Source organism: Triplophysa dalaica, chromosome 2 (genome assembly GCF_015846415.1).
Source record: "Triplophysa dalaica isolate WHDGS20190420 chromosome 2, ASM1584641v1, whole genome shotgun sequence".
NCBI lineage: Eukaryota > Metazoa > Chordata > Actinopteri > Cypriniformes > Nemacheilidae > Triplophysa > Triplophysa dalaica.
In genome coordinates, this window is record NC_079543.1 from 11763533 (window position 1) to 11788324 (window position 24792).

The following is a 24792-nucleotide window of genomic DNA, read 5'->3' on the forward strand; positions in this document are numbered from 1 at the left end:
GAGGGTGGAGAAGCGCTGCAGACAGAGGGGCCATAAACCCTCAGGTATGAAAAGAGGCACCTCCATCAGCACTCTAATCAGTTTAATGAATTTCGACCATCTGTAGTAATAGTTCATAGTTTAAGTATAACAACAAGTAATGAGTAAATAAATATAAAATAATATTATGTTAGACTGTACTCCTTTTTGTTGTCATTATGCACTTTTGGGTAGAAAAGGTGCATGTGAGCATTTGCACGCACGTTTGTATACTTTAACCACCTCCGAGGATAGTGGGGGTTGTAGAACCACACAAACTGTAACTACTCATCAGAAGTGCTGTACTGTCTATGATATTTTGTTTCCAATTGCTGTCTAAACATGGCCAACCTAAAAAAGAATCTACAGCAAACATAGTTTATCCTATTTCCTACACCAGGAGCGTAGATCACAAATGTTGATACTGAAATATGAATGATTCGCATAACATCCAAGCATACAATTTCAGTGCATTTGTTTGTTAATAAACCATAACCACATAATCCCTCAAAATCATATATACGGATTTATTAATTTTACTGTATAAGGTTTAGAGAAAGTTAATACTGCCATAATCAATTCCTTCACAGTGTCCATGTTACTGTTCAGTAACAAGAAACTGCACATTCTAGATATACACAGCACATGCTTTACATTTTTCAACATATTCGAGTTTCTATCAAATGAAAACCTACATTGTTTACACTAGGCCTGCAGATTTGGTGAAAAGCCTCCAGATAAACTTAGCTTGTTCATTATGCTATCAGCCACTCAGAGGCAACATGACAAAAATGTCACCGCCTGAGCCATAATTACATTTCTAAACCCTGTGCTGGAAAGATAAACACCACGTCTATATTAAAATACCTACTGGGGGAGTCAACCATGAGAGAGCTTCACAAACATGCAAAGGAAAAGTAATTTGTGACATCAACAAATTCACAGGAAATCATCGGAGGGTCTTCTCAGAGTTTCAGAAACCTCCTCCCAAAAATGAACCCACGGTCCTATTGCTTTGGAATGCCACTGAGAGCAGCTAGAAATTATGAAGGAAGGAGAGAGTACATTTTGTTTAGTTTTTTTCAGAGAAAAAGATTAATTATTAAAAACACAACATTGCCTTGATGTTAGGCATGAGCTTGTTGTATAATTCAACACTCAAAAAAAGCTGGTACGGTTCCCTAGTTTGACTCCTGGCGCTGGCCAATTCTCTACAGACTTGAAGACATCCGAGCGAGGGAGCTGTCAATCAAGCCGCAACACAGAGGGCCATGTCACCACAAAGAGACAGCTGTGCCAATCTCATCTTTGAATGTCAGTGATTGGAATCTTGAAGCTCACAAAGATGCAGCCAAATGAGGCTTTTCTGCAAAATCTACCCCGATTGTCATTCCTGGTGACTTGAGGTGCGCTGGGTCTCTGATTGTCAGCCATGAGCAACACAATTTCTACTTTGAGGGAAGGAACAGAGAAAAGCTAGAGAAGAGTTGTGTAAAACTTCTCCTGCGTTTGCCATATTCGGGGCGCCAAACTTATCAAAGAGGAAAAACAGGAAAAGTATCTGATATATCTTGTTCAGGAGAGAATTGTGCTCGACTCGAATCAAGCCGAAGGTCTGCGCGAGATGTGGTGTGCAATAGCAAAACAAACACACACAGCAGTGGTGCTCATTGGGGGTCCGACATCTTTTAAAATCCCAAAAAGTGACAGTTTTTACGCCCCCGCATAAGCTGTTATTAAACGTTAGCGCTGAAACCCTTCAGTAATCAACTGTCATCTGACAAGAGACGTCAGGGAAAAGATGGCAGTCTTGAGCGAGGCGTTCAACGTTTGCCATGGTGTCACTTACAGAGCCTGCCTGAAAATTTGGAGAACACAAACACAAATAACATCACAGGCAAGAAAAGAAACAATAACCCATGTAAACAAATAAGTCGCAAAGTGGCTGTCACGCTCTGCAGAGAGGATTGCATCAAAAGCTGGTGTCACGCTGAAGAAAAAGATGACAGGATGAAACCACGGCTGTATTTGTCCTGATTTGTTTGTTGGTGGGTTTTTTTTGTAAAGGGTGATGATAAGGCTGTCACGGATTGTCTTTATTATCATGCATTAAGATTTAAGATCTCATGGACGGGAGTGTTTCACAAGATTTCAAAGACATCATTCGGGTATCAAAAGCTGTAAAGCAATGACACGGTTTCATAGCCGTCAGTGAAAGAGAAAACCTCTAAAATGTCAATGTCCGCCTTTGCTGATGTCATCACAGGAAAACAAATGTACATCCAACGCTCCTCATGTCAACTTCCACAATGCATGTGGGCAATTACATGCAATTGTCAACCTTAAGATGAAAAGCTTTCACCAAAGGGATTCACCATGGAGATTTGGATTGACCATATTCAGATTCAGACTGGTTCAGATGTCAATATTTGGGTGTTATAAGTCCCAGTTAAAGTCTCAAAGTATTTTTTTAAAGCACAGATTTCCGTAGTCGGTGAATTGTCACATCCAAGAACGGTCTGTATGCCTCATATATGGGCTAATGAAAATAAAAATAATATAATTTTTTTTATGGTCTATGAAAAGTCATCTTTTCTGGTTTGTACATTTTATTTCACTGAAAACCTATTATTATGATATGATATGATAACTTTATTGTTAGACGAGTCTGAAATTTGCCTTGCATGGCTCTTCCATATTTGCACATTTGCTGTCGACATCTACAGAAATCTAAGTAATAAATATAACAATCTTAACAGGACATTACCATACAGTAACAACATGTACCAATACCTTCACACCACCACATACACTCACCTAAAGGATTATTAGGAACACCTGTTCAATTTCTCATTAATGCATATATGGTGGTGGTGTAATGGTGTGGGGGATGTTTTCTTGGCACACTTTAGGCCCCTTAGTGCCAATTGGGCATTGTTTAAATGCCACGGCCTACCTGAGCATTGTTTCTGACCATGTCCATCCCTTTATGACCACCATGTACCCATCCTCTGATGGCTACTTCCAGCAGGATAATGCACCATGTCACAAAGCTCGAATCATTTCAAATTGGTTTCTTGAACATGACAATGAGTTCACTGTACTAAAATGGCCCCCACAGTCACCAGATCTCAACCCAATAGAGCATCTTTGGGATGTGTTGGAATGGGAGCTTCGTGCATCCCACAAATCTCCATCAATTGTAAGATGCTATCCTATCAATATGGTCCAACATTTCTAAAGAATGCTTTCAGCACCTTGTTGAATCAATGCCACGTAGAATTAAGGCAGTTCTGAAGGCGAAAGGGGGTCAATCACAGTATTAGTATGGTGTTCCTAATAATCCTCTAGGTGAGTGTATATATCCATCACAATCACATCTTAAACCTTTGATTTTTGCTTGGATATCTTGTTTAACTCTGATATTGCTTGGTATACAAATGAGTGTTAAAGGTTCAGTTTGTTGAACCTTGGAACTCTGTATATCCTATTAGATGTCAATAATTCAAATTCCTTTTGTAAAACACATTTAGAATTAGAGACTATGTTGTTTGCTAGTCCTTCCAAGTTGTTGTAATAAGTTGAATCATATAACTTCTCTTAAGGATGACCCACAAAAAAGCTACTTGGTTTTTAACATAACATATCAACTTTTATTCCCTGTGGAATTACAGAACTGCAGCATACTCATAATCACAGACCTAAAGAATATCAAAATGATCTGTCTTTCTACTCCAAAAGACCCAAGACGTAGGAGAAAGTAGATTCTTTGCCTCGTTCTGTTACAAAGAGTATCAATGTGATTTTCCAATAGAGTGGATGATCTATCATTACCCCTAAGTACTTGTATGCTTTGACCTGTTAATGTTTTTTCTTATGAATAACAATTTGTTATGAGTGAATATTTAAAAACAAATATTCTCTCCAAAACGTGTTTTCTTTTGTCACATCCATATCATATAATTTTTCTCTAATTATTTCTTCCTCTCTAACTAGTATAGCAGCAGCCCCTGTGGAAAAGCCTAGGGAGGTATAAGGCCCTGTAATTGTGCTTTTTATTGTCTTTTATTTATTATTCATGGTCCCTATTCGTCAGGTCATGCACAATTTAATGGTTTCATGGACAAGCATAAAAAATGGGGAAAATTTAGATATTCAGTATTTTCTGCAAGCCAAGGGGAACAACAGAGATTTATATCAATAAATCTCCAACATCAAAGCTGTACAACCACAATGCACAAAATGCTCTCAAAATCGTGTTTTCTTTGTTCACATCCATATCATATAATTTTTCTTTTAAAATAGAAAACCCTTGCATGGACCGATTTTTCTGATGTCTCGACTCTAATATCAGGGTTTTAGGAAAATATAAACAGATACTGCAATATATTGTTAATATATACACAAGTTTGACTAAAATTGCCCATGTGATAGTGAAAACTTTGCATATTTTGCATCACCTGATAATTTCTATAAAGCAGAAGTAAATGGCGGCAAAGTTCTTCTAAAAAAAGATCAAATGGCTTTTAGGATGAGTCTATGGGGCAAATTCGGTCCAACACTAACAGAGTCATAGAACAAAAACATCTAACATCTTTCTTGCTCTCTCACTACTATAGCAGCAGCGCCTGTGGAAACGCCTAGTGAGGTATATGGCCCTGTAATTGTGCTTTTTATTGTCTTTTATTTATTATTCATTGTCCCTATGCGTCAGGTCATGCACAATTCAATGGTTTCACGGACAAGCATAAAAAATGGGGAAAAATTTAGATATTCAGTATTTTCTGCAAGCCGAGGGGAACAACAAAGATTTATATCAATAAATCTGCAACATCAGAGCAGTACAACCACAACGAACAAAGATGGAAAAAGCGGAGAAACGGGAATGAACCATCTTAACAGCAATAAATGAGCGGAGAGGCTACTTCAGGAGAACATTACAGACTTCTATCAAGCAATTATGAGCTCATGTGACCATTAATGATGTGCGATCGTGAGATGTGGCTCACTTAAAGCATCATCAAGTTTTTCACCCATGCACAGTTTAACAACCCCCTTTAGACATAACCTTTCAAGATGGATTTGAATGGCCCTCACCTCTAACTAATGATCCTGCATTAGCAGTGCTATGAAAGCCTTGAGCAATGTCCTTGAAGCACAGAGTTAAAGGATGCAAATAATTTGGTTTGAATGACGGAGGAACAGCCAATGATCAATATAAGAGAACAAAGAGAGAGAATATTGTTAAAAAAGACAAAAGGGAGAATCAAATGATTACGACTTCTTCCCAGAAATAGTTTTCAAGTATGTCCAGATGTGTCAAGCACGCTGAGCGAAAGCATTTGCAGCCTTTCCAATTTTTTGACTGATAAACCTCCATCCAGTGGCAACGGGGACTTTTGAGAAGCTTGCATGCATCTATCAGTCGGATGGGAGAAAGGTAAACTTGGCAGATGCGTCTGGCTGAGGTCTTCCATTAATCTTAAGAGTGAAGTGTGATTAGGATGGGCTTTATGAGTTCACGTGATGTCATAAATAACAGGAAAGCAGCGGCCTGAGGAGAGAGGAGCTTGTCTTCTAATGACCCGCAGAGGTTGTGTGAACAGCCAGGTGTCAACGAGGACTTTGATTCATGTGTCTGCTGTGTTTAATTTCCACATAATGAACACTTGGCAACATAGCAGGTGTAGACCTGCAGAGGGCTTGTGTGGCTAAATATTTATGCACACGCTATTGAAAATAGAAAAGGTAATTTAACTGTATTGCGCACTTAATTCAACTTTCTACTTAGAGATTCTGAGGATAAATTAGCTTAATAACAACACTACACTGTGCGAAGGCTGCAGCCAGCATTCCGATCAATAGAGAGCTGAAGTGTAATTTCAGTAACACAAAGACATGTTTTCAAAAGGATCAATGCTGGTGCTGCATGGAGCTTCAAGGCAGTTATGCAGGCGTGAGCCACTGCACCAGTCGACCAGACACTGATATCTCAGCGCCTGAGTGTTAACAACAAACTAGGACAAAACATATTGGTGTTAAAGACACATGAAATGGTACTATTGATGCATCTAAATAATGTAATGTGATAGAATTACTGGTGGGAAAATGTGGGTCTTATTTTAGGCATTATTTGATTGAATCAAGTGAATATTAAAATGTTAAGTTGTGATATTATAATATTTTTCTGCACTTGTAGTCAAAAAAGTCATTTTTCAAAAACGTATTGGTAAATCATGGACAACAGGATTAAGAACATCTATTAAGAAGGTTTTAATTACAAGTTGTCTTTACATAATAAGAATCTTAAAATAATCTGCATGCAACAGTTCATACAAAGAACAATTTGACTGTAGCGGATACAACAGTAGCGCATACAACTTGCACAACTGTTTCCCATTCACAGCCTGCACACGCACAAAAAATGTAACTCTGTCACTACATTTACCAACTTTCATGACCCCTTCATCAACTTTGGTTGAAAACAACCGCAAAACGAAAAATATAGTGACTTTTCCGATAAACCTTGTTTATACAATATATAATGTTCAAAGAGTAGAACCAAAATAGATCGGAAGACTGTGGCAAATGCAAATACAGTCCAATGACATCACAAATATGTTAATTAGCGTGTGACATCATGCAGCGGCATAGTCTCACAAAATCCTTTGGGAAACATTGATTTGCAAAATGTACTGGGAGCTTTCTGTAACTATAAGATTATATGTGTCAGGAACAGACAGAAATGTAGTCATTAATCACTTAAAGCCCTCCTGGGGCTGGTTGCAACAGCTGGACGTAAAAAAAATTGGTGTAAGCCCAACGTTGGACTTAACGGATCCATTGGATGAAAGTCAATTTTTGTCTGTGTTTAAGTGCTATAATCTGGTCCCCGGTGCATCTAGCAACCCAGAAAATGTGAAAAACAAGATCCCAGTAACTTTGTTTTGGTAAGCCTTTCTCTGCAAGCACGTGAGAAATTGACCCATTTGGATTTCGCTTCTGATGTGACGTGGACGCAGGCTCTTATTATAATATTACTGCACCTTAATCTACACAATTCCACCCACGGCACCATAGTTTTTACAAACGACAGAAGTGTAGGTAACTCTATGGCTAAAGTTCGTGGACAACATGGAATGTAGTCGCTGAAAAGAGTCCTCAACTTGGAAGAGACAGAAGAGGATATATTTTATTTTAAATAAAAACCTCAAAACGGAGTGCTTTATCAACCTGGAACAGTACAAGCAGGATTAGCTTCAAAGTCTTTCCATCGATACCAACCGAGTGAGACAAAGCTGCTGATGTAAGTAATATTTATCAACATTCTGAATTGACGTACATGTACCTTATATATTGGAGGATAACGTTAGCATATGATAGCGATGGGAGCAAAGTCAGTCATGGACTAATTAGAACATTCAAAGCCAGAGTTAAACTTGCTGTATTCAAGTGCAGATGGTCACTTGGAGTTTAGCTGTATGTATGTTAATAAATTATGTGCGTTAATATGTTTAGTGCGGCAAGCAGATTTCTTTGCTAACAAACTGGGTCAAACGTCTCATTTAACGTCTCAATCATTCGTCCTTAGGCAGAAAATCATTCGTACTTAGGCTAAAAAATCTGTCATAGCATACTAGTTATGCTGTCACGTTGGGTGTGTGACGTTATAACTTGTCAACAACAAGTGCTAAAATCCACATAATTCCGCGGAAGAATCCACAGAGGTGTGCATTCATATACGCACAACGTGAGTGCTGTTTGCTGTGACAGATTTTTTAGTCTCCGAACGAATGTTTTTAGACGTTTAATATGAAACTAGCTGCAGAGGAGATCAGGAAACATAATTTAGCTAAACCATTGGTATGGCAGTACTACACCTGTGTTGTGTTGACACACCGGAAAGTAGGGGGTTTGGTGCTCTGTAACTCATTATAATTTAAAGAGAAATGCACCAAAACGGGTATTTGTGAGCAGAGCTTTTTTGACGAGGCAAAAAAGTTTTGTTTACACAGCCATTGAGTGTTTTTAAGCAAAATATGTTTCAGACATTTCACGAAGACCCTAATAAATCATTTCAACTTGTTGAGGGTGCTCATTTAATGAGTCCTTTAACTACGGACAGACTTGTGATAAATACTTATCCTAAACTATGACCAGGCGCAGCTACACTCAGCTTAAGATGTTGCGAGTTAACGCGGCCACATTCTACTGCATTGAGAGTGATTCTTACTGCCTCCAATTAATGAAAATGTTAAAGGTCTCCTCACACGACTACTTTCAACAAGTTGCCACTCCCTTCACACGCACTTTGAACTCATTGGGAGAGAGAGTGACCTGCGCTTATTCTAAAATTACAGTCTGAAAGACAAACATACTCATATGATCTACCTGTTTCTTAAGATGACGTAGAGGTAATTGCTGCTGCTTCCTGAGTGGACATTTGCCTACATTTTAGATATTAAGCTTTTGTGCGCAACCTCAAATTGCACTGTGCAGGACCAACAATGAGTCTGCGTGGCCACTCACGCTTGCAGCTTCAAACAGAACATTGCCCACCCTCAATTTGCAATCGTGTTCCTCCGTGCATTCGCGATCGAGTTCCAAAGGTTGGGGTTTCGGGGAGCTGTCACGCCCCACCTGTAGTACCTTTGTGGGGCGCGCCCCCCGGTTGAGAACCACTGCTTTAATAGAATCGATTCCAATCTATGGAATCTACTCTTAATTCTCAGTGCCTTGGAATCAAAGAATCCATTCCTTTTTTAATCGATTCCCAGCCCTAGTGGATACAGGTCAACATTCTTTGTGGATTTATTATTTGGCGAATTTTACGTTCAGACGAGCCTTATGACTGGGTGTACGTCCAGCTGGTGCAACCGGCCCCTGTTGTTTGTGGTCAGACTACAGTGACTGAACTTCTGTTGTAGGGGGGAAAAAGCTCAGTAAATTCATCCTTTTATTAAATTGTTCTTCTGCAGAAAAATACCAGCATTCGTGGTAAAATAATAGCAAGTAAGTGAATGATGTAAATAAAACATATAACTAAAAATAACAGAAATGCTTATATTGATGAGCACAGCCACACGTGCAGCATTTCAGGTCCCTGTAACTCACATCTCCACTGTCACTAATGGCAGTTTGCTCTTTCTATCTGTTGCTAAATAACTCGTTGTATACATCTCTTCCCTCGTTCTCCCTTATCATTCCTATATGTCACATACTTTGCCCTAGCCTCAAGATAAATTGGTTTTCTGAGCAGACAGTTGCTCCCAACTTTACAGACTAATATCTATCTCAGTTTTCCCTACAGTGGGGTGATTGGTCTCAAGCTGTTCCCTAGCCAGTTCTGTCATCTATCTGGCTGTGCAGTAAGGCCTCTCAACCTGTAGTCATCCGTCTCATAAATCCAGATTCTAGTCCCGTCTTTCAGCCTCACACGAGTGGAAAAAGGCTAATATAGATTCATTGACAACATCTAGCAAACATTCATCACAGTCAGCGTCTATTTTCCCCATTAAGAGATCAAAGATGTTCTGTGGGGCGGTAATTAAATTGGATAATATTTCAAATTGACTCAAAAATATCCTAATAAGCATCAAGGTCTTTCTTGTTAGTGGGCCCAGCTGACTTGATTGAGTCTTTTTTTCAGGTTATGCTTAGTAAATTATAGAGAGAGGGGAAGAGAGAGTCATTTCTAAAGAAGAATAAATGATTTTAAAGACATATTTTTCACACCCTGTAACAAGCCTGAAGGTTTTCTCATAATATTAAAAGGAATTTTATATAGGACTGGAATTTATTAAATGACTTTTAAACAGTCTAGCGGTGTTGAAATAAGCAACGGACTTAGCAATTAAGAAAAACTATAGAAAAGCATCCCACATTGTTTTCCCACACGCTGGACTGTTTTCTACACAGTTTTCTTTATTGAATGTTACTTCATACTAGATATGACAGTTATACTGAAAAATGACATCTGCTTAGAAAATGTGCCATAACTGTTAATTCTTCATATGCATTTATATAGATTTTTTAGAGTACACTGTATGTATATGGTTGTGTAGACCAACCTCGGGATCAATAAATAAATAAACTAAATAATGTCACGAAAAATTGGAATTCTAGTATTAAAGCGATTGTTCATCCAAAATAAAAAAATAAATTTTTCTGCTTTAGAACAACACATAACCAATTGTTTTAAGTACACTTGTCCTTAAATTGAAACCTAACCAAGGATAGTAAAACCTAAAAAGCAGCTGGTACTTTGCAGGGACCAGCTAATAGCGGACACAAGGACAACGTTTCATACTAAATCATGTTATAATTAAAATCTTAATCTTACTGTAAATGCAGAAATATTTCTGTAATCGCTGAAGGACATGTGATATAATCAAGAATCTAAACTCGAACAATTCAACATCACCATAATAAAAAACTTGACAATGTGTGATGTGCAATAATTTGTGGTATTGATTTCGAATTCAATTGAAAAGTTTGCCAATTAAAACCACACATATACATGATACAAATTCTTGCAATTCTCTGTTTGACTTTTCAATTCTTTCCTATTTGTGAAGAACAAATTACCTGTATTCAGAGCTGGCATATACTCTGTATAAATACAATTCTACAGTAAGATAAGCAGTAACTATTAATATTTTTTATTTTAGCTATTGAACAAACAATTCTTACTTAGAGACTGCAGCTGAGAATCAATCGATTTGATTATGAGGTGGGAAAACACATGGATGATATGATTACTCCAAAAAAATTAAAGCTCAAGTGAGCATGTAAGTCGATTAGGTACACAGAGATGTGATTGATTGTGAATCATCACTTTTAACAATAAAAGAGCGGCACTGTTTCACATGACCAACTTCACTTTAACCTTGAGAGAGAGAGACTCGGGTTTAGAAAATGAAAACAAGGTAGACAGACAAAAAAAATGACATAACCTTGAGTTCGACTTTCTCATTGAGTGTATGAAACGCGTATAACTTTCTATCTGTAAATGTAACTGACATATTTCTGTTTGACTTAAGATTTGTGGCTAAACTGCACATTTTCTTGCCAAAGCATGAGGGGTAAAGAAAATGTTTTAAAATGTTTAAGCGTGTTGTGAAAAGGGCATTTGGTAACCATGCATGTTAGTATGTCTAAGACATTAACTCCTTTGTCCGCATATATCTGGCTTAATACAATAAAGATAGTGAAAAGTTTTGAAAAAGCTATTTCGAAATCGTGCATTAGCTGCACATTTTGCATAATCGGCCTCTTTCCCTATGATCTGATGATAACGCTCTTGACAGGGAGACATTGTTAAACCGAACGCCCGATTTTACTGTTGGTATTTTTTGGTGATGACAAATATCACCTTCCGTGGCCAATTTCCATGCCATAAATCTCTGCGCGCTCTGAGAGGAGCCATAAAATAAAAGAAACCTCACTTTCCTCAGATAGCAATCACTCGGGTGAAGTTGGTGAAAACTGCCATAATTCAACGCAAGCAGCTCTCAGATCACCTCGGGACAAATAAAGAGAAGATTAACACACTGCCGTGCACAGACATTTACGTAATGTGTACCTGTGCAAATTCACATAACCACACAATTAAATTTTCTTCAGCGTTTATTATTACATAGTTTTTCAATATGATATCTCAACTGCTGTCTATTTAGAATGGATGCTAATTTTGATCAACATGAGCTTTAGAATTACAACATACATAATTCTATAGAATTTGGCTAGATAATGGTAAATAATTATATACACATACGCCTGTTCAATACTTCCTTTCAGGCAACACTCAGCAGATAACCTCTGAAACTACAGAAATGTGTTTAAATTTAGATTCACCATAATCAGTACACAATGAGCAATCAAACACATGACCGTCAGAGGCATCCGTGTCTGTGTCACTCTCACAGCTAAAGACCAAGATTGTAAGTAAGAGCCCTTCAGTAGCTTTCAATCTCTTGTAATAGTGTTATTATCTTAATGGAGGTGCCAAACACACAAGACCGGAAAGGTCCATGTCTCTTTGTTTTGCGAGCCTGAGAGTAAGTGGTTTTATATTACCCCGCTCCCCAATACGGTGCCGCTCAATATGAAATGCGCATTACTCAAGGGATCCGCGACGAGCGGCCCAAGACATTGCTCCATCCTCACCAGATGAGGCACATCAAAGTAATCAAGATGAAATTGTCATCTTCTCGAGAGGGTCACGGCTCCGTCCATATTAGGGGCACCGAGTGTGGCTTCAGGTTGTAATGATGTAGAGCAGAACGCATGCGTGAATGACAAGTATGCGGTAAGTTTGTGCCTTTTTCTGCTCGCATTCGTTTGTGTATCTTGAACTCTGGCAACAAATTTCTTCATACACAAACAAATCTAATTATCTTTACCCTTTTTTCCGGGAAGAGCGCAATTACAGGGAAACAATGTGAAGTTGATGACTTTTGATAACAGAATGCCATGGGATCATGGAGAAAGGATACATGGTCTAATAGATTGGAACACCGGACACTATCACTCCAAGGTGAGACATTCAATTACATCATCCCCACAGGGTCTGATCACTCGACCGACGGAAACCCTCTTGACACATACCCGGCACCCTCCCTTGTGACTGCAAAATTTAATTTATATTCAGTGAAATGGAAATTATGAGGAGAAAAAAAAGACGTCCTCTCTCCATCCAACACGTTTGACATTCATTTGTATATCATCCAACCGGTTACGGCTCCAAATTGAACCCTACACATGTGTCACACACAAACTAGAACCCTAACAGTGAAGGACACTTAAAACAACTCTTGAAAATAAATATGACGTACGACACAAACCGTAAAGTATCTTTCCCTCGTCCCTTGATTATTCTAGCCTCTGTCTGAAATTCTCTTCCCTGTTTGCTTGACCCTTCAAAATGCCCCGACCACAATTCAGTTCAAATAATCTGGTGCTCTCTTAACCCACACTCTCGCTGTCAGCTTGACGTTTACATTACCATAATGTATCTCTCCAGCATGACACTAAAGGTAATTGCAATTACTACATCTCCCTTCCTCTTGTCACTTTGCTGGCAAATGGAACGCGACAATAATATTCCTCCGTCTCAAGTGACACAAACACGGTCGGCTAAGAATTTGATCTAAGCAAGCTTAGGGCCCGAGGTCACCTGGCTCTCCACCTCCGTCGTACTTCCACCCCAGGTAGTTAAAAATGGCAAACCTCTTGCTATCCACCTTGCTATCTGTGACAGCACTTACACGCCCCACTGTTGTCAACACATAGAAGCGTAGCGGAGCGGTGAGATAGCATTGCTTAGACAGCGTCTTCATAATGCTCGTGGGCCTTCGCTATGTCACACTCAATGCTAGGGTCTTGTTAGGAGCCATGGGAAGGTTATCAGTCCTGACACACGCTTATCAGCGCACGTCCATCTCATAGCACCGCCGCTGTGCGCGCCACCCACTGAAGTACACAGATGCTGTTTACTCGTGCCAGGAGTGGGCCGCCAGAGCTAATTCAACATGATTGTTTCCCAAAGGAGAGACAGCGAGGATTTTGAAGGGAAGGTGGGACAGAGCTCAGCACAGTTTCTTCTCAACAAAGCAGACAAAGGAACCCAGCGCCTGTCATCCAGTCCGCTTTCCATCGCGCTTTACCGTTTTGTTAAACCTCGCTTAACATCTCTGAGGGAGGATTTTTGGGATCCGGGTGCTGATTGAATCATGGGTAATTGCTATCGGATAATAAAAGACGACACACAAGGCAGGTTTATTCACAGTGATTCTTGGAAGCTTATTGGCACAATATCCCCGCCATCAATTATCTCTCCCCTCCGACAGGTGCACAATGACAGGCACTGGGTTATTTCTATGGAGCTCGTAAACTCCAACTCCGGCTCGAGTGAGGGAGTGTGTGACTTGAAGAGATTGAGTTTTATCCCCCAGACTGTTCTCGTCTATGCGATGCCCTCCCAGGCATCTTCCCTCGCAGATTCAATCCAATAATTATATTCTCTTAATAACTGCTTGAGAATCAATAGACTGTGACTCTGGTTTTCTTCATTATTACATGCCATTGACTATTCAGATGACAGTGTATGGATCGATTGTGCTTGTGCATATGAGGCCCTGTTTAATGTTTCATTTTAAAGTTCACCTTCAAAATGAAAATTCTGTCATCATTTACTCACCCTGTTGTCATTTTGAACCTGTGAGATATTTAAAAAAAAGTTGGTAACCAAAACTCCTTTGACTTCTACAGTGTGGCCACAAAACCAATGCAAGTCAATGGGGATCAATGGTTTTCTGTTACCGACATTTTACACCATATCATTTTTTGTGTTCTGCATGCAAATAATGACAGAATTTTCATTTTAAAGATCCTTAACTATCCCTTTAAGGTTGCAGCACCTATTTTGTGTGGCTATCAATGCAAAAGCCTGCCCGTCACATTGGCATTAATTGGGTTAAAGTATCTGTGCTTCAGGGTAGGGTTGTTTTTGCCTGGAGAATGCCATTTGGGAAAATTAGGAAGAGAAAGTCCGCTGAGACAGAAAGGACAACACCCTGCATGAGGTTTTGTGATATTTTCGTCCCTGTCAACACCGTAGTGCTTGCTCACTGATTTGGCTTTAATGAAGAGACTGCTTTCGTGCAGTTGCGCTCGCCCAAGGCAAAAGCCATGCAACTACGGCAAAACAAATGAGAGAGGAGCAATTACGAGACGCAATAAACAGACTCAGCATTTTTCCCTTGAGCAGGAAAACTACATCGCAGTTGCACAAACCAAAAGAAACCAGGTACCCGGGGGCGAGATCACAAGAGCCAACAGCACCCCTCGGCATCTGGGGAGGGTTGCGCACTCATAACAGGTAGAGAGAGGGGAAGCAGAGAGGATTAAGCAAGTTCGTATTGGTCTCTCCAGCTCACTTGACAGAGGAGAAAGAAGAAGGAAATGTAATCTAGTAGTGATGCTCTGGGTAGTGAACTACACAAGGCACGTCAAACACAGCAACGGTACACTAAGTGAGTGCAGCCAACCCAGCTCAAGTGATTTTCCAAATGCAAGATGCTTTCAGGGGACTAAATATGACACATTGACAGCTGGCGGAGAGAATCACTGATTGCACTCTCATCACGAGTAACAGCCAGTTGCCGAGCAAATGAGCTTATCCATGTTGTTCTCTGAGAGCTCGAGTTAATGGTGATTAAAGAATTCAACCCAATGAAAATTATGCTATAAGCCCGACACTTATAAAGATCAATCATTCAGGAGGTTGAGTTATTAACTCCTCCTCTTTGAGAGCATTAGACAGATACACAACAAATATTCAATATTAGCATCGGATAGAGCTCTATCCTCTTCATTTTTGTAGATCTCGCTTAGAAAATCGTTCATTTCTGACTGCTGATTTATGTTTCCCCGAAGGCAAACTGCTGACTTCCTAAGTGCTCTTAAATGCATAATCTTGTGGGAGGCAAACGCACAATAATGTAACACGTAAACCATTCATTAACTGTGCAAGGCGCATAAAGATGTTATGGTACTGCATCTTAAAAGTTTAATTGAAGAACTATCAAAAACTGGGTGTTCAATGTCTTGTATTCTGGGACACAGTAGTTAAAAGGTTGTAAAGTGTTTGGTCTTCGTTATTTGATTTAAGTGGTACAGTATCATTTCCATGGGTATGATACACATGACCAAAAACAATTTTCAGAATGAATAAGAGCTATTGTCAAGTAATTGCAAATATAAATTTGAAATAAAATGTGTGGATTGTTTTCCTACCATTTAAAATATCTATAAAACCAGTTCCACCAACTCAATAGATTAACATTAAAATATAATATTATTATAAACTATTTCAAGTGGTTGAAATAAATAAGATGCATAAAAATAAAGTAATCATGCTTTACTGCAGTTTCCAACATCTATTTAAAGATCAAACTCAATTATAGACAAAAACAGTACTTAGTACTTGCAGCAGTTGAAGAGATGCATTACATCTCTTGAAATGTAAATTAAAACTCTTAAACGCTAAAAATATGGACAATAAAATCTCAACGTATCCTTCAGTACAGGTGGGCTCGGTGGCTTAAACTGCAAGCCTGTGATCTCATTGACATGGCGAATTTATAAAAGCCGAAGTCACAGACATGTTTAAGGTGTTTACTCACCTGTTCTCCAGACTCATGCGACTTCATAAGGGTCTTCTCTCTGTACATTGACCAGAGCCCGACGTTAGGCAGAAAAATTAAAGCCACCATAAACAGAAATGCCATTTGCAGAACGCGCTTTTGTCTTCTCTTCATCTTGGAGACACAAACGAGACACAATCCAACACTAAATAGACGCGACTCTGCCGCGTATGAACTCGAGCTCCGTACCTTCCCTCGCACAAGATGACAAACTTTCACCTGCGAAGAGGAAACAGAAGTCACGTTGAGCAGAATAAAACAGCACGTAAACAAACAAACACGCAAAACGAAGCGGAGACGCAGCAACATGCGTATTTATCGGAGGCTCGTGAGCCGTGCAATCTCTAACTGTCATGAGCAATTAAAGAAACATTATTTGAGCGATTTGTTTCCTTCGCATCGCGTATATTTGTTTTTAAACAAGTCTGTAACACACAGGATAGCTTGGAAATAAATAAGCAGATGATTTCATCAGTCACGCGAGACATTACACACCCGGAATCTCGGAGAACGCACGAGCGCCACTATGAAAACGACTTACAGTAGAGGGGTATTTGCATGTTGAAACATATATGTCCCTCGGTAATCGCTTCTCCTTCGCTGAAGACACACAACGATAAGGTTCCCGATTAAGATGACAGGCGGACAACGACGATCTTTGCGTTTTATCTGTGGCAACGCGCTCGCGATGCAATTTGAAATCGCTTCGCGCTTTTCATCAAGACTCTCTCGCGCGTCCCGCCTGCTCGAGATTTTTCCTCTTTTCTCCCCGGGCGACTTCTCATCGCCCTCGAGTTTTAAGATATTGTGGTGATAAACCACGTGTGCCACGCATTATTATGAAAACATCCTCGCAGCCGGGCGACGCTTTCCGATGTGTTGGATAGCTCAGTCTGGACTCGTGCAGTCAGCCTTCACACCAAGGCAAGCTCATAAACACGCAAGAGGTTGAACTGATATGTTGAATGGTATCCTTGAGTGTAGTTGAAACGCATGTGTTCACAATAACCCTTACAACCTCTGTTTTGTTATCATATATAGTCTGAAATCTGATTCCGTCTGGTTGTCATTCTCAATAGTGTATGGAACCGTATAGTATAGGCTATTTAATGCACAATCCATTTAGCCTATTACCTTATATCTGCATGGAACACCTTATAATAGTAAACATCTGATTGTATTGTTCACAGTAATAGCCACACATTACATTTATAGTTCGTTGTAATAATTACACATACACATGTTTAAAAAATCATTTTGGGTTGTTCTGCAAAGATTTGCCTACTCCCCTTGTTGCTGTGCACTATGAATTATACCCTCTTAATCAAAACTGACTGTATGATTATGAATGATTTTCTTTCTTTACTCTTTTAAGAGTAGAAGCAAGAAGAGACACATTTCTTTGAACTTGTTTATTTATTATTGAATGCTACTAGACTTGATGGAGAGAAAGGAAGACAGATTGGGTGCGTGTTTGGGTTGTGTAGAGGGGCTTATGCCGAAGGCAACGGCATCACAACATATGGAGACAGAATTCACAAGGGATCACCTGATGTTTCTGAGTGAATTGCAGAACTTCATGAATTTTGTCAATACCAGGCATACACAAACCACAAAGGTTTTTCTCCCATTGCTATTGTAAATAACTCATAACTAAAACTTTGTGTTGGTACAATTTGAATTTTTCAGGCCACCAACAGAGGGTGCTCTGCAACCCATCATAGACAGTATGCTGCCAAATTACAATGAAGATCTGTCAATGGTGTTTCAGTTGAATAACATTCAGTCCATTGAGTCTTATCAATAAAACCAAAGACCAAAAAAACCAAAAGAATATTATCTGACAGCGCTGCATCATAATATTGACTTACATAACTGGCACATGTGACACAGCTGGTTCAACTCATCGGCTCATTAGTAGAGACTGAAAGACTGAATTGGGTTTGTCAGATAAGAAAGACATTCTAAATTTGCAGAATTAGGGAGGCTTGACTCAAAGTAAAGTAGTATGCATGCTGTTCTTCAGCACCATGGACAGCACCTTCCACAAGCACAGTTAACTAAAACACTTTCCTACTCGATTCAAACCTTATGAAACAGGGGCCCTTTTTAAAGGGAGAGTTTACCCAATAATGAAAATTGTTCCATCATTTGCTCGCCCCCTCTAGTCATTTCAAACCTGTGTGACTTTCCTTACTTTGCAGAGCACAAAATAAGATATTTGGTCACCGAACAGCGCCGGCACCCATTCCCTCTTACTGTATGAACACGAAACCAATGCAAGTAAATGAATGCCGGTTAACAACATTCTTCGAAATATCTTCTTTTGTGTTCTGCAGAGGCAAGAAAGTCATCCAGGTTTGAATTGACATGAGGGTGAGTAAATGATGCCAGAATTGTAATTTTTTACATAACTCTCCCTTTAAAACATACCACTGGATCTGCTCACTTAATATGATTTAAAAATAAAACAACAAGTTATTATTGATTAAATACCTATACTAAAAACTGTAATTTTTTAATCGCGCATTGCCATTTTCTCACTTTTATAACTTTACTCACTATAATAACTTAAACTGAAAAGGCATCAGTTCAAGGCAAATATCTCCTTCTCTTTGTCTTAATTATTAGCCTGAAGCACATCAATCAAACCATTTCATGCCACATATCAGCTATGACAGAAAAGAGCGAGACGTCTCCATCTTTCATGAAAATTTAAGTTTCCAAATGGTTTACAGAGATGGTGAAAGGGTTTGTGATCCTTGCAGACAGGGTTTGAAGTGTAATATCAGTATGTAGTAGAGTAGGCGGGGCGAGACCGTGGTTCGAGTCCGATGAGTAATTGTGAATTCGCGGCAGCTATGCGCACACCGGGCTCGAATCACGTAGGAGATGGGAGCATATAAAAGGAACGAGCGACCGGACCGTCGAAGAGAGAGGACCGGGCCCGAACTTGTGTTATGTTTGTATTTGTATTTGTATTTATATTATGTTTTGTTCGCCGGCGGTCGTCCGTGAGGGGCAGCCGGCTGTTATATTACTTTATTAAATGTTTAAATGTTTGCCGGTTCCCGCCTCCTTCCTTCCATTTTATGGAGATTTATTACACAGTATCACACTGTTGTTCTGATAGAAAACAAGAACGCAATAACCTTTTTTATATCACTTCAGCAACAAAAAGCTGTTCATAAAAATCATGCGTTTATCACAATGAATACTACATGACACTGAGACCTAACCATGCAAATGTAGACAGCCCAACTATTTCCATAAAGCCATTGGGTTTGAGCAGAATGACCTGCTTTAGTACTTCAATTGTACCTCTGTGATTATGAACCTCACAGGTTTATTTATCCTCTTCAAAATATCAATCTCAGTGGGAGCAACAGCATGCTGTGAACCAATCTTGAAGCAATTGAAAGCTGAAAGGTGTTAAGGGAACAAAATATAAAAGTGCCAAATATGCATCAGTTGGACTCGGGTCGTTTTAACCAACGGATAGATGTGGGAAGTTGTTATTATTTTTGACACCAGTTTTAATCGGAACTGAAACCCCCAAAATACATGTTGACAGAGAGCACTGTTAGCTTTAAGGTCAAACCAAAGGGCCTGGTAACCCATTACCCCTGGAGAAAATTGGAGGTCAGATGCCAAGGTCTTACAAGCGTTTTTTCTGTAATGTGTCATGTTACAGGATTTGCCCTTACAGCCTTCTGGATATGAGATTTTGTGTTTCGACTGTTTGACTTAGTCTCCTTTCTAAGATTTATTAAACAGTATTAACCAACTTAAGTCTGACGAGTAAAATTTATGCACCATAAATAAGTGACATAAATAAAAGGGTTGGGATGGATATTGGATGACAGCCGCACACAAATCACAGAGCAGCTATCGTTTCCATCAAACGCATTCAGCGTCAGCGTCAAACGAGGAAGCGACAAATAATGGGCACGCTAATATTCAGCAGTCCCGTGTGCTGACACCGTGGAGGACAAACACAATGAGTTATTCTAATCACAACCCAATGAGCTAAATGTCATGCCTGCAGCTAATTGTAAAATGTGACAAATGAGTGTTCATCTGAGAAGAAATGAACAAATTGTTTGCCTAAGGACGAATGTGCGGCTGAAGGGTTTCAGAAAAAGTTATGAGTAAAAAAAGACAGACAGTTTCTTGCGGAAAAAGCGCCTGATCAGGAATGCGTCATTTCAAATAATATGTTTTTAAATGTTATCACAAGCATGGGGATGATACTTAACTAGCATAGAAATAAATATGTTGTATAAGCAGACATATAGTGTAGACATGCAAAGTTCCTAAAAATCTACTTAAATGTAAACAATACGTGAAACGGTGGAAAAATCATGAAACACTGATTCTTTAATCGGGCAATCGCCACGGGGACCCAAGGCGTTACACAAACTTTGTTCATTAAACAGCCCCCTTTGAAGTGGAAATAGGCCTTGACAGACTGTACGAATGCATAAAATCATTTTACAAAGGGCTGAGCGATTTCCCAACATTCAGCCGCCCGGGTGGAAGAAGGTCATATTTAATAGGGAATGTGCCAGTGTAGTGTAAGACATAAATGTTAATAGAAGCAAACCCTGTGTATTCAACTCACACAAAAAATTGACAGGATCTGATGGGGGGGGAGTGATTCCATGACTATTTCACACATCTGTTTTTCCCCCAACCTCTGTGGCAGGTGTTACATGTGGTCGAGGTCTATTCACTTCACCATCTTCTCCACGCTGATCATAGGAAGAGAGCAGAGAGAATAGAGCCCCGCTTAATCCCTCCTGATTGGGAACAGGGATTCCCTCTTACGCTTGTTAACCAGACATCGCGGCTCTGTGCAGGACTTCACAGTATGCTTCTAATATTCCCATCCACCAAACACCTCTTTCATCATTTCTTATACTTTAAAGCACTGCGTCCACAACTGAGATCTTAGATGTGTCGCAAATTAAATATACACTATGCTCTTAAACTATACAGTATGTACTCAACCATGTAGAGTTTGAAATTAAGAAGGGTATATCGTCCCAAATGAAATACCATACTAACCGGAAGTATATCAATTTCCCATACGAGCACAAATGACGTCAACTGACATCCACAGTATATAGTGCATGTATATTTTCGGTTTAAAAACGTGCATTATCAGGGTACTTAAACTGCAATTATTTATTTTTATTTTTCAATGTAAACACACTACTCACACCATCTATACTAATGGCGTAGAATAGTGCATAAGTGCGCGATTTGGGGCGCACCTATAGATTTTGGTTATGTTTTGGATGTGTCTTGCCATTTAAAAACGCCAATCAACACGACAAGATCAAATGCACAGATGCCATTAACAAAACATGTTGGAGATTTTCTTTTCCTAACAGCCGAACGGTCTGTGGCGCTGAGATGAGCCGAGTGGGCTGAATCAGGGCCGCTACTGCTCTTTGAGCACAGGTCTACCACAAGAGATGAAAGCGGCGGATAAACCAGACAGTTGCCGTTCAAATGGATGCGGCAGCCGCCTGCATGCACAGCGATAAGGAAAAGGACAGCGTGAGGGCCCTCCACAGCCTGCTGGAAGAGAACACCCGGGTTCTACTTCAATCAAAAATAAATCTCCTGACTGAGTCTTAGACAGCATAGCAATGGCTCTCAAAACACGGAGAGAGAGAAATGACAGTCTGCATCACGACCAGAGATCATAATCTGAGCCAGGGAGGGCAATGATGGATTATATGGCTATTTCATTCAGATTACTGTTTGCCGTTTATTATCAACAATGGTGTAATTTCTGTATTGCATGATGTGATTTACTATTTTGAAACATTTATTCATTTGATATTATGAACTTTTCTAGTGTATTCTGAATAGGGAGGTCAAACAAAACATTGCGATTAATCACATCCAGAATATTTTTTTTACATAATTTATGTCTGTGTACTGTGCATATTCATTTTGTAATTATAAAACCATACACATACATGCTTATATTTGGGAAAAATATAAATATAAAAATTAAAAACATGTATAAATGCATTTACACATAATTTCAATTATTGGTAAATGTACATAAAATATCTCAATATTTCCTCAAAATATATACATGTATGTGTAGGTTTTTGTGTTTATATTTAAAAAAATTCATATGCACACAGACATAAATTATGTAAACACAAAGTTTTATTCTGGATGCGGTTAATCACGATTAATTTTATGACAGCACTAGTTAAAATAATTTGTGCTGATATACTATATGTCTATACTGTAACATACTCTTGCTTATGTAATCTGTCACGAAACATATTAGCAGAACCCAGATGCAGGCAGACGATTTTAACAAAATACTTTTATTTAAGTAAACAAAACAAAACCCACGATGGGGAAAAACAGAGACGTGCTCTAAAAAATAAACACTTCCCACGAGGAGAAACAAACCTGAATATACCAAATCCAAACACTTCTATTCTACAAAAAAACAGAACTTCAGTGAAACATACCAAACATCAGGTAACATACCAAATACACAAACCGACATGAATGGCGACAACAATCCGACCAGGAACATTGAAACAAAAGGGAATTAAATAGGGAACAACCAACGAGGGAAAATTACAAACAGGAGGTGAGCGGCAGGTGACAGAGATTAAACACTAAGGAATGATTACGGGAGACAGAAGGCGGGGCTGAGAGGCATGACAGGATGACACGTGGTGCAAAGTAACAACAACAACCACGCGTCTCCACATAAAACAACCACAAGACATGGATCTGTCCTGACTTTGTCGAGAGTTAGAGAACTCAAAAACATGAAGGACAAAGTCCTGACATAATCCCCTCCCCAAGAAACGCCTCACGGCGTTCCAAGGGAGAACCCTCCGCAGGAGGAAACAGTAAAACACACAGAAAGACACCATAAACACAGCACAAAACAAGCTAAGGGTAACATGAAGAGGCTAAAATGGGATTTGGGTGTGCCAATAAAAATAACAAACAAGGGAGGGGGGGAGGGGGAACACAAGAGTACATAGAAGGAAGTCCAAACGGGCTTGGGTTAGGTGGGAAAGTCTTATCCCGAGGGGGAGTCCCAGGTGACTTAGCAGGTGTAGTCCTGGGAGGAACAAGGCTAGGGGCCGGCTGAGTATCCGGCTGGACGGCCGGCTGAGTATCCGGCTGGACGGCCGGCTGAGTATCCGGCTGGACGGCCGGCTGAGTATCCGGCTGCTGGGCCGGTCTGGGAGACGGCTGGATCACTGGTTTAGGGACATTCGGACTACGAACCGCCCTCCGTTGCCTCTTCCTCTTGGACCGGCTCCCGAGACGTGTGGCCGGCACCAGAGAAGCTGTGAGGGGTCCGACCAGTTCCATGCCAGAGGTGTCGGACGGGGAGTCCCACGACTCCCTCCGTCCACGTTTACCCCAGTGGCTAGCTGGTAGTGGAGAAACAGCGGAAGGTGAGGAGGATGGTGTGGTGACACCTCCGATACCGATCTGTAGGGAACGACCCTCAGGGATCGCGACCAGCGGTGATGAGCAAGCGGGTTGATCTAAGACCCTGGAGCTTGATTGATCCACTGCATACAGCCAAACGGTTTCAAAGTCCAGAGGTCTCAGCATCCTCATCTCCGCATGCGAGAGTGGTACCCTGAGGCCAGCGTTGAAGAGCGTCGTCAGCTCCTCCTCTCCGAACACCATCTCTCCTGCGGCTTCTAGGAACCTGTCAGCATAATCGTCCAGGTCCCCGTTACCCTGGTGAATGCCGCAGAGGAGGCGAGCCTGGCGGGACCGCACAGTGTCCTTAATGCCTGCTGGGTTCTTCTTTGGTCGGATTGTTCTGTCATGAAACATATTAGCAGAACCCAGATGCAGGCAGACGATTTTAACAAAATACTTTTATTTAAGTAAACAAAACAAAACCCACGATGGGGAAAAACAGAGACGTGCTCTCAAAAATAAACACTTCCCACGAGGAGAAACAAAACTGAATATACCAAATCCAAACACTTCTATTCTACAAAAAAACAGAACTTCAGTGAAACATACCAAACATCAGGTAACATACCAAATACACAAACCGACATGAATGGCGACAACAATCCGACCAGGAACATTGAAACAAAAGGGAATTAAATAGGGAACAACCAACGAGGGAAAATTACAAACAGGAGGTGAGCGGCAGGTGACAGAGATTAAACACTAAGGAATGATTACGGGAGACAGAAGGCGGGGCTGAGAGGCATGACAGGATGACACGTGGTGCAAAGTAACAACAACAACCACGCGTCTCCACATAAAACAACCACAAGACATGGATCTGTCCTGACTTTGTCGAGAGTTAGAGAACTCAAAAACATGAAGGACAAAGTCCTGACATAATCTTGCTTGGAAACATACAGTAGTGGTCAAAAATAAACTCTAACTCTGGACAGTTGACATCTTTTCTTTATTAAATATTATTAAAGATTTATATTTACATTATCTTATATTTTATTTTATAAAATACATAATTAAAACTGATATATTATATTAGTGATGTGTTATTAAAACTTTAGAT

The 24792-nt window shown here is 39.9% G+C and overlaps 2 protein-coding genes across 3 annotated transcripts in view; both read right to left on the reverse strand.

The window, feature by feature from the left end:
* galntl6 (polypeptide N-acetylgalactosaminyltransferase like 6) overlaps positions 1 to 17143 on the reverse strand; it is a 166362-nt gene extending 149219 nt beyond the window's left edge. Inside the window, exons 1-2 of one of the 2 annotated variants that reach the window (XM_056739301.1) lie at positions 16768 to 17143; positions 16206 to 16445 (exon numbers count right to left, since the gene is read on the reverse strand). In XM_056739301.1, the coding sequence (XP_056595279.1) occupies positions 16206 to 16340 (135 nt within the window). In that variant the 5' untranslated portion in view covers positions 16341 to 16445; positions 16768 to 17143. The other variant, XM_056739307.1, reaches the window with a different exon arrangement.
* Positions 17144 to 22778: 5635 nt separating this feature from the next.
* Positions 22779 to 24549, reverse strand: LOC130411544 (uncharacterized). Its single transcript, XM_056736246.1, has 2 exons — positions 24301 to 24549; positions 22779 to 24072 (listed from the first exon to the last, which is right to left on the reverse strand). Exon 2 carries the CDS (start codon positions 23931 to 23933, stop codon positions 23175 to 23177), a length of 759 nt encoding a protein of 252 aa, XP_056592224.1. The 5' UTR covers positions 23934 to 24072; positions 24301 to 24549; the 3' UTR covers positions 22779 to 23174.
* Positions 24550 to 24792: the final 243 nt, after the last annotated feature.